We start from the raw sequence: 10,961 nt of genomic DNA, 5'->3' as shown, positions 1-10,961 counted from the left end.
AAAGGACATTCAACTAAAGGGTGCAAAAAAGAAGTTTAGTGGGCGGAGCATAGCTGTATCTGTGTTTCGTCAGTATTTAAAGGCCACAGCAATCGTGACCCTTTGGAAAATTAATCTATTGTCATTGCATATGTACCTGTAAAGGCATTTTTTCTTCAAACTTGTATTTAAGCTGGGTATTTAAATGGAACAGCAACTGATCGTGACCCATTAAAAATGAGTTAAAAAATAATTTTCCAATCCATTGTCATTTTCTTTTAAAATCCGTCATTGGATCCTGACATATTCAAAGAGAGGGAAAGAAAAATCCTTTCTCTAGAGTTCAGTTCCATACATTGTGTAAGCTTTATGTCTTTACCATGTTTACAATGAATATAACAAAAGCTACTAAAAATTCACTTATCTATTATTTACCAGAAGTTATGCAAATGGACTAATTCCAATAATTCTGATTCTGTGAAGACTGAAATAAAGGTGAAATATAAACACGTACATTACAATGTATAGAAATTTAAGGCAGACAAATACTGCTCTTCTTTTTTTTTTAACTGATGTTCAACTTATCAGTTATTTTTGCCACTGCAAGATCCACATATTTATCCACAACGAACTTCTTTGTCATATTATATGAACAAAAACAATTACAATTTGTCCTAGTTATAAAAAAACCCTCCAACTGTTGCACAGAACCACAAATTCTCCGTCACGACATTTTACGTTTAATTGATTGCAATCATTTCATTCTGCCCTCTAACATTTAAGTAACAAATTATAAGTCAGTTGCCAATTATTATGATTCAACACCATGAATTTATTCCGCTAGCTGCCATGACTGAGTTGATGAGATGATGGTTGGAGCAACACTTTGATTCCACAAGGTTGAACAATTCCTATGCAATACCAAGTATAGGGAGGGTACTCTAATTGCTCCACTGTTTATGCATCATGAATTAGTCCTATTTTTTTAAGTCTGATAGATTTATTAGATTTATTACAGCCATCATTACTTTATTGATCTCTCCATTATTCCCCCCCCCACCTCCATTTGGCAGATATCAACATCTTTTTAAATGGTAATAGGATTTGGAAAAGCATTATACTTTAAAAAATTTACGAAATCAGGCTTGTGCCCATTAAGCATGTTCAGATTATAATTGTACACTAGTATGTGAAAATTACACCTACATGTTACTTATTCCCATAAAAGCTACAAAACATATGATGATATCCACTCGAAATAAAACAGGACATATACATAAATAAATCAACCAAAATAACATTAGATTTCCTGTTTATCTAGATCCGGGTTTTTTCTCATAAATTTGAAACTGGCAAATGAAATTATCCATTTAGATCACAATCTTTAGAGATTCAGAGACATTTCCTTATGTTCACTAAATACACTACCTATATCCTCTTCTTCGTAAGATTTTTCCATCACACTTTATAAAAACATGTTATGTATGTAAAAGAACCTCAACCTACTGTTGCGTACTTCTTGTATCAATTAAATACAGATTTTTACACAACTTACATAATTCATATTCCTTTGCAAATTAAAGTTATGACATATGACACAAGGTAAAATTAATTTGTTAAATAGTTTTAACTCAGAAGTACATGTACAACTTACAAGTATTAATATTGCTTTAGAATTGAGGTTCAATAAAACCATACATTCACATAGAAAAAATTACGGACTGTGCACTTTTAAAAAGAATTCTAAAAAGAACATGGGCCGGGGTCGTGATGAGGGCATGAATGAAAAGACCCTTCCATCCCCATCCAGTGGGATTTCAGATTACAGTGAAATAAATGACGCGTAAGCCTGACGATACCTGGGGTTATGGACCTTGACTAAAACATGTACACAGAAGAGTACACCTTTCAATATTCATCCCCAAGTTAACCTCTGGACATCAAATAAAATTAGGGACACATAGGCGAGATAATTGAAACATCCCAAAACATTAGGCCTTACTGATAAAAGTCAACCATTAAAAGAACATAAATAGACCAGAAACCCGCACAACTTTTCAGTAAATTAAAATAGTCTCTATAAGGCCATCCCCCAACCCACTCAGGAGAAAATACCTGCCATTCTTATTAACTTTTGATCATTATTTTTTTTTATGGAAATCCATTTCTTTGCAGATTGATTTTTTACTTAATCAAGTCACTTATGAAAAAAAATAATCTCCTTACCGTAATTACCATGCTAACCTGCCTATCCAACGATACACACTAAATAAATTAAGTGAGGAAAAAGGCAAACATATGTGGCTTCAATTTTATCACAATATAAAAAATAATTATCATTGTTGATATCACATGAAAAAAAGTTCACGGCTATTTCTAAATAATTGTTCCGACAACCTTGGGTAAAAGGAAAAGTAAAATAATATTAAACTAAATCTTTTAAATCTTTTTAAAGTACATCTGAATTATTATAGCAAAGGTCAATGTTTGTCTGTTCATTCCACCATCGCATGTTTTTTGACTACCTGTACAATTTTTTAAAATGTTCACCTGCATCACCCTCTTTGAATATCATTTGTCAGTTGGTCCATTAATCAATGTCCATTAAAAATGTTAGGTTATGAACACTCGAACATCTCGAAAAAAAATATGCTTTAAAAATTTATTATATAATGCAGCAAAATATAATTTTGTAACTAATTGTCCCAATTTGTTATTAAGTCCATCACTCCAAATTAAGCATGTTAAACCAAATCTATGAAATCATTATATATGTTAGAAGATTTGTAAATGTATATATTTATATCAGACCTTGAAATTCCTTATAGCTGATGGTTTAGAGAAATAAGATAACTGCAGTGACTTGGTTTCATTTGGTGCATCGCGACATTGTAACACCGCGCTCCTCAATGGGACATCAATAACCTGACGATCCTTCGACAATCCAGATGTGACCACTTGTCCCCCAGAGAAGGTAGCTAATATATATACCGACTTTGTCACCAGCTGCCAGATTGAGATGGCAGCAGTCATTGAGTGTGCCTGTTTGTGTGAAGAACTACAAACGAAGGATGCTTGTGGATACTGGTATTTATAAAACAAGTTACTTGTGCAATTAATGCCAGGTAGATACACAAGGTTGACATGCTGGTAAACAGTCACTCTGACCCTGAGGTTGAAATACAAGGTGTGATATACAAAATTTGATATGCAGGTATAGGTACTACACAAGGTTGATATGCAGGTAGATACAGAGTCTGACTCTGAGGTTTGAAAAACAGTATGCAGATGGTGTAGATACAGAGGCTGATTAGCAGGTACTACTGTCTGTCCCAAGATATTTATGCAGCACATTTGGACAATTTTTAATAAAAATAAAAGCAAGTCAAAAGCAAAGTCTGAAAGACAATTAAAAATCTGATGTGCATCCGATTATCGACTCCTTTGGTGAGAATCGTGGCATCACAATGACTTTTCCCATACAATAATACAGAATAGGTTTTACCAACCAAAAATGGATCTTAAATCGTATTATATGACCTCCTCAACAATCGACGTACCTAAGCAAGTCAACTGAAAATCGAATGAAAAATTACATTGTGTGACCGCAGCTTAAAACCGAAACAAATTCACTGATCAGATATTTTAAAATCTTGTTAATTGTGTCATACCAATCATTGGTAATTGTACCAGATTAATGCAGATCATATTGGGACACCAAACACCACAAAATACTGACAGGGTTCAGAACTAATATATACCTCATACCCCCAAAAATCTTTATTCTTGAAGGAGGGGAACATCCTATTGCAGCTTCATGCCTGCTGGTATTGTTTGTCATATGTGTCATATACATGTGTGGGCTGTGCATACTGTAAACAGGGAAATATTCGCCCCCGTTTTTTTTTCGCCTCTTTCGCCCTCATTGTCAGAGGGCGAATTTGAGACTAGGCAAATTCTATGTTACAAATAATATCTGCAACTGGGCGAATTCAAATCTGGGCGAAACTGTTTGTAAGTGTAGAAGGGCCTGTATGCAGTATCTTAATCTTAGGACCTATTAAGTTAGGTTGGAATCACCATACTGGTACCTTACCATTTATCGGCTAAGACCAGTTATTGGGTAAAGTGAGAGTCCGGGTCTACTGCTTGCAACTTTTCGAGATTTTTCAATTCAGTCGTCTGTTTCAAATAAATAAAACTTTCTTGGATATGATTTAACCATGAGCTTAAACGATCATTGTTTCTCACTGATTTACCTGGTACATCTTTGCACTTTCAGCAGTGGCAGACGTGACGTAATAGTTATACGTTAAAAATAGAATATTACTTCTCTGTGATAAGTCATTATATGCCTTCTTTGATTTGACATAAAATATCAATATACCAGTATATACATATGACATGTAGAAACAAAAGGAAATTAATGATTAATTTTGATAGATTCATAGCGCAGTTGAACCCCTGATTGCAGAATATTATATGTTGAATAGTCTAAGATTTTATGTACAGTCGCACCTGCTGTTACGGCCACCTTTATTCAGCGGCCACTCGCCATGAGCGGCCAGTTTTAATCCCGCCCGTTTAGTTTTACACTATATTTTAACTGATTTAAGCGGCCACCTGTTTAACGCGGCCAACGGCCACTGTTTTTAGGTCCTGTGGCTTCAACATGCCAGTATTCTACGGCCATTTTGTCTGTTTTGTCACAAAACTTCGAAAGCTGATAATGAGTTAATGACAAATAATTGAGTGTGTTATTTGAAGTCTGCTGAGATTTAATGTGATAATTGATTATCATAACACCTGTTTTGTGTTGTTTATATATCGACACGTACTTATATACTTCATTACAAAGTCATTGTATATGGCCAGTCTTGCGCGGAACAGCTTAACATGTGCAGCAATTAGCCGGTAATATGCACTTTTTTTCCTAAAAAATTTCTTTGAGATAATAAAACGGGTTCTTAATATATATAAGAATGGAATTTTGATACTTTTTTTAAAAAGGTAAAACATTGGCTATCGTAGTTCAGTAAGTAGCCTTTGTACGGAAACGCTACTTCTGTTTGTTTACTGCATTTAATCCCTTGAAAATTATCATTTGGGCGCATTTAGCAGAAAATGTTTTGTTCTTAATCCCTTGATAGATAAATGGAATTAAAACGGCCATTTAAAATTAATATAAACTGTTTATTTAGCAATCCGAGCTGTGCATTCACCATCTCTGTGTACGCCGCCATTACAGATGCTATTAATAAATCGGTGCAATGGATCCAAAATGAAAATACTCGATGTTTTTTTCCCATTAATTTGAAACCTGGAATAAGAGGCCACCTGTCTTTAGCGGCCAGTTTGGCATTGTCCCACAGGTGGCCGCTTAAAACAGGTGCGACTGTATTACCGTATGATAACAAACAAATAATTTCATGAGTTTTGTTTATGTATCATAACCCCTATGACCCTAAAAGGGGCATAATTCAAATTACATTTTGCAGAGTATCAAATGAACATGAACAGGGGTTTTTCTCCGTTATTATTGCAAAACCGATAACTGGTACAGTAAATCATAAAACTGGGGGCTACTAAAAAGCACAAAAAAAACAAGATGTTATCAGATCTTAATAATGATATAATTCAAACAGATGGATAATTAAACCAAGAGTTCACCATTTAAAGTATGTCAAGTTTTATCCAAAAAATATCAAGAAATAAGATCAAAATATGAAAAGAAAACGTTAAATTTTAGCCAATAACTGGTACAGTGCCAGTAGGCGCTCCCCAACTTATCTAGTAAATGACAAACAATTTTTATTCATATACAGTGAAAATAGCCATTGAATTGCGGGTCATCTCCAATTCCGGGTCATTCATGTGTTTTTCATGTCACCTTGTTTAAATTGAAGCATTAATAACTTAATAAATATATTGATCACGAATTATAGGCCTTTTTGTCTTTGATCATTAAACGATATTTCGAAAATTAACATTGACAGACCCTCCAAGAAACAAATTCAGAAATCAAGCGCTTTCGAGATGGAGATTTTCAAACATCTTTGACATGCTATTTTCATTATTTACGCTGCAGCGTGATGTGAAAGTTGTGGGAGGGCATTAATGGATGAAAGATATTGCACATGCATTCAGTTATATGTCAACAATTATTGAGAATGATAACTGCTCAAATAAATTTACGCCAATCAATCAATCAATCGGAAGAAATTTCCCCAATTGCGGGTCACTATACCTGAAACATATTTTTCTGCGCATTTATGATAATGTGAAAGAGAGAAAAAAGAGATTCAATTGAATAAAATGATTCATCCAGCTTAGGTGTCATTTTTTTAAATCTTGTTTGTTATTTTTCTTAAGGTCTATTTTTATTTTTGTCACAATGCTGACACAATGACGATCATTTCATTCTGAATCGCAACTGTCATTTACATTTCTAAGAAACTGGTCACTGTTACTTGAGTATCAGTAGTTGTAAATATATTTTCTGACTGGCATTATTTTTTTTATATGCTGCAAATTTATAAAAATTGTGTTCTGAGACGATTACCCAACATTACTGACACTTAATTTGAATCCACATGACCCGAAAATGGAGGATTCAAAAATGGGGAAACCATGCCTTGTTGAAATGCCTCTGTAAATATTGTTTCCAGGAATTTATTTTCAAAAACAAAATGAAAGCTTAATAATTCGCAAAATGTACATATACTTTCACACCAAATATACAAAGAACAGGGGCGTACAAGGCGTTGTATATCCCCCACGCGGAGCAATGAAGACGAAGCAATTTCAACTTAAGTGAGAAAGTGTTCGAATCATATAGACGGCGTTTTTTAAATTCATTTTCTTTTAAGTAAAATATTTTTTTGCTTTTTATATTGGATTATTATGAAAAAATATCTAATAACATTTTTATAATAACAACAAATTAAGTAATGTTCATTTTACAGTGCGACGGCGAAGGAGCGAAAGTGCGAAGATGCAACGGCGAAAGTGCGAAGGCGAAGGAGCGATACTACTATCGCTCATTCGCTTTCGCAACTTCGCACTTTCGCCTTCGCCTTTATTGATAGCATTCAGAAAGTCTCGGTCGATTACATAGAATTTGATGCGGGTACCGTACTCGCCAAGGTTTTTCCGATTAATCCATGCTATTATTGGTACGCATGCGCTAGGCCATTTTGCTTACTATGAATGTTTATAAATATTTCAAAGTGTATATGTGACATATAAGTTTACCAGTGCTGGCTATGCCGAATCATTATATACTCCGTATAGAATGTAATGTCCGCAAGAATGTATACATATTCACTTCTAGACTCCTGTCACTTACCAGCTGTCTTTTTACCGTGGATCATACACAGAAACATTCTAATTTCATTATGCGACACTCCTTGTTTATGTATGGACCTAGAGGGGGAGAGGGGGTCCGCCCCCGGAAAATCCAATATTAATAACTTCACACATGCAGTAAAGGGGGAGAGAGGGTCCGGATCCCATCCCACCGGAAAATGTAATAATTATATATAGTGAAATCTCTAAAATATGTCTCGGAACCCCCCCCCCCCCCTAGAAAATGTTATGGATCTACACAGGCTGTTGAAAATAAATTCTAAAAAGTTCATCGTCTACCTCATGTGTCCTTTTATACAGCTAAAATTGTCTTTAAACGATGGAGAGCTCTACAATTATAAAAAGGCGAAGGCGAAAGCGCGAAGTTGCAATGGCGAAGGAGCGATAGTAGTATCGCTTCTTCGCCTTCGCATCTTCGCACTTTCGCTCCTTCGCCGTCGCACCTTCGCACTTTCGCCTTCACAACTTCTCACTCTCGCACCTCGACCTAAAGGCGAAAGTGCGAAGGTCGAAGTGGCCCCATCAGAACACCATAGTTTAACGAAATTTTTCTTCAATACTGTATTTCAAAAGATTTTTCCTTTCTGATATATGGGTGATTAATTTTACGGAAATTTGAACACTAAAAACACCTTATTAGGTAACACACGATAAAATCTTTAATGCCAGAGAAAACTAATGCATACCGGTATTCACATTTATGACATTCGTTTTCGTTAACTATACCATTGGCTTGCCATTTCCATACCAGCTATTGTAAATTGTCTTATCAAAATTGGACGATATCGATCAAACATGTATTGCCTAAACATGTTAGCTCACCTGAGCTGAAAGCTCAAGTAAGTTTTTCTTATAACTTTTTCTCCGGCGGTGATCTGTATGTCCGTCGTATTAAACATTTTGCGTTTTCGACTTCTTCTCCAGAAACACTCAGCTAAATTTCAATCAAACTTGGCACAAAGAATCCTTAGATAAAGGGAAAATAAGTTTGTTTAAATAAAGGGTCACACCTTCTTTAAGGCGGAATAAAGAATTGTTTTATATTTGCTATATGCATCTGGCCTGAAAAGCGGCAACTTGTATTGCAGCATCTTCATGTAGTGTAGATATATTTGTTTATATGAAGAATTGTTTAAGATCTTCTCGAGAACTGCAATGCTCATAATGTGATATGACTATGAAATCATTCGGTTACAAAAAGGGGCTCGCTCAATCATGTTTAACATAAGATTTGAAAGAAAAAATGAAAAATCTTTTATGTGGGATCTATTCTACTATATTGTCTAGATATTTTGTATATATATGACTCCATAACGCTGATTTTTAAAAGAGTCATAACTATCATTATACATGTATTTTTAAGGTGAGCGCTGTGACCCAGCCATGGAACTCTTGTTTGATTTTTACACAAGTTGTTTATTTAACAGAGATAAGAAAACGTATTATTTATTGACAAGTTAACAACGAAAACATCCAAGTTGCAATTTGATATGTATATTATTGTACAGTAGGATTAATGTTAAATGACAAATGGTCACAATTTTGGTCAAATTTCTATGATTTACAATGCTTTACATCATCAGAGTGAGGGTTATGCTATCTACAACATCAACACGATTGTATTGTGGGATTTACAAGCTTACTTTGGGGGACGACGACCCTCTATACTATAGATAAAACATGGCAATGCACGGTAAGATTTAGGGACGCATGTGTATATGAATAACTTTAAGGAATCTGCAATTAATGGAAATAGTACACGTTATATTCGTATAGCGCTGCTACCAATTAAGTACTAATTAACACACCTATTGGGCATAGTGAAGAAACGTTAACCCGTAATATGCACCTTGTGTTTTCATATGGGACTTTGAAGAGAGGCCAGCCCAACCATCATCACATGGCGGCCGGGATAGAGTCGGGAGATTGCGAGTTAGTGGGGTTCGGAGAAACGCTAACAAGATATCCTCTTATTGTGGACCAGCTTTTCAATATTCCGTTCCTGTTGGATGTTACAGATAATCTTAATGCTATGGTAAGTAACGCTGATGAAGTAATCGGCGAAAACTCATTTTTTACACGACAGTTATCCTTACAAGTAGATATGTAATTCAACCGAAAATTATTCTCCTAAAAAGTAAAAAAAAAATAAAAATAAAACATATATATATATATATATATATATATATATATATATAGATAGATAGATAGATAGATAGATAGATAGATAGATAGATAGATAGATAGATAGATAGATAGATAGATAGATAGATAGATAGATAGATAGAGAGAGAGAGAGAGAGAGAAATTTGACTTGGAAAATTCAAAACCTTTTCATAATATTTTACTTTTTAAAAATAAAATTTAGCCAAAAAACTACTTCAGAAACTTATATATATATATGGTGCCGGATTTTATTTCCTGTTCAACTTTTCAAATTGTCCTTATTCTAAATTCTATAGAATGTAGAGGGAGAGGTGTATTCTGTGAATGACGTAATGTTGGAACGGTTGGATAGGATCGAGAGACACCCCGTATTCTATACCAGGCGGGAAATCCCCGTCAGCATTAACGGAAACACAGAACAACTAGCCTGGTATTACTTGATGCATAATTTCAGGAAAGATTTTCTGCAGTTACCGGCTGTCCGGAAATATGATTCCAAGGACTACCCAGCATTCCTAGCGGGGTCCCAGAGGCCTCCAACGGAAGAGGAAATGCAGAAGTTAATAGCTTATGTAAAAGGAACTGATTAACTTTGGAAAGACAATCAAATAGTTTTTATTGTAAACAAATATATAAATACGAATATAAACTTCATAGTAAAAAGCGCAACAATTTCATCGCATTGGGGAAAAAACCCAACTGCATGAACTTGGGTAATGAAACCATTTAAAGATGAGGATTATTATTGTAGAATCCAAATTAAAAACATACATCATGTATTTTTTATTTTTTTATTTGAAAATGATTGATTTTCAGCTGACTGTCAAAAGCCTTCAAAGTAGTGCACCTATGCACCATCAAAATAATAAAAATCAAACAATGAGAGCCAAATTGAACCCGTAGATCTAAGACTAATTAATCAATCTAAAGCATTATTTTTGTCCTTTGAAGCTGTACATTCAAGAGTAAATTTCGTTACAAACTGTAGTGACTCCATACAAATAAACTATATGTTGTGTAGTAAAAATTGTATAAAATCTAAGATATTGTTGCACTCAGATTTTCAGTTGTATATATATATGCATTGCTTGTCAAAAATATCGATTCAGATTCCTCTATGTGTGTGATATATTTTTAACGTCTCCTTAACATGTGACGAATTCGATTGAGCAGCCAACAGTTCCCCTGAAACAACGAGTAATGACATGTAAACATACCAAAGAAAATCGGAATAGTATTTCAACTACTAACTTTATTTTTCCCGCAATTTACTTGTATCCAAATAAAGTGGGTAAGTAAATATATATTATATCTTGCGTCGTACATGCGTGCACTCCTTAATAGTTGGACTTTAAAGGTGTACAGTACCTACATAGTATTGTACACATGTATGTACATGGGAGTGAAAATAAACACGTTTACCTATTTACATTGTGTTTATAATTTGA

At 34.4% G+C, this 10,961-nt stretch overlaps 1 protein-coding gene across 1 annotated transcript; it reads left to right on the top strand.

Annotated features, from left to right (window-relative positions):
• Positions 1-9,046: 9,046 nt before the first annotated feature.
• LOC117690864 (putative gamma-glutamylcyclotransferase CG2811) lies at positions 9,047-10,703 on the top strand. Its single transcript, XM_034475650.2, has 2 exons — positions 9,047-9,382; positions 9,810-10,703. The coding sequence occupies exons 1-2, from the start codon at positions 9,191-9,193 to the stop codon at positions 10,101-10,103; spliced, it is 486 nt and encodes a 161-aa protein (XP_034331541.2). The 5' UTR covers positions 9,047-9,190; the 3' UTR covers positions 10,104-10,703.
• Positions 10,704-10,961: the final 258 nt, after the last annotated feature.

The sequence above is a fragment of the Magallana gigas genome, chromosome 9 (genome assembly GCF_963853765.1).
Source record: "Magallana gigas chromosome 9, xbMagGiga1.1, whole genome shotgun sequence".
NCBI classification, from domain to species: domain Eukaryota; kingdom Metazoa; phylum Mollusca; class Bivalvia; order Ostreida; family Ostreidae; genus Magallana; species Magallana gigas.
This window is presented reverse-complemented; position numbering and strand designations above follow the sequence as displayed.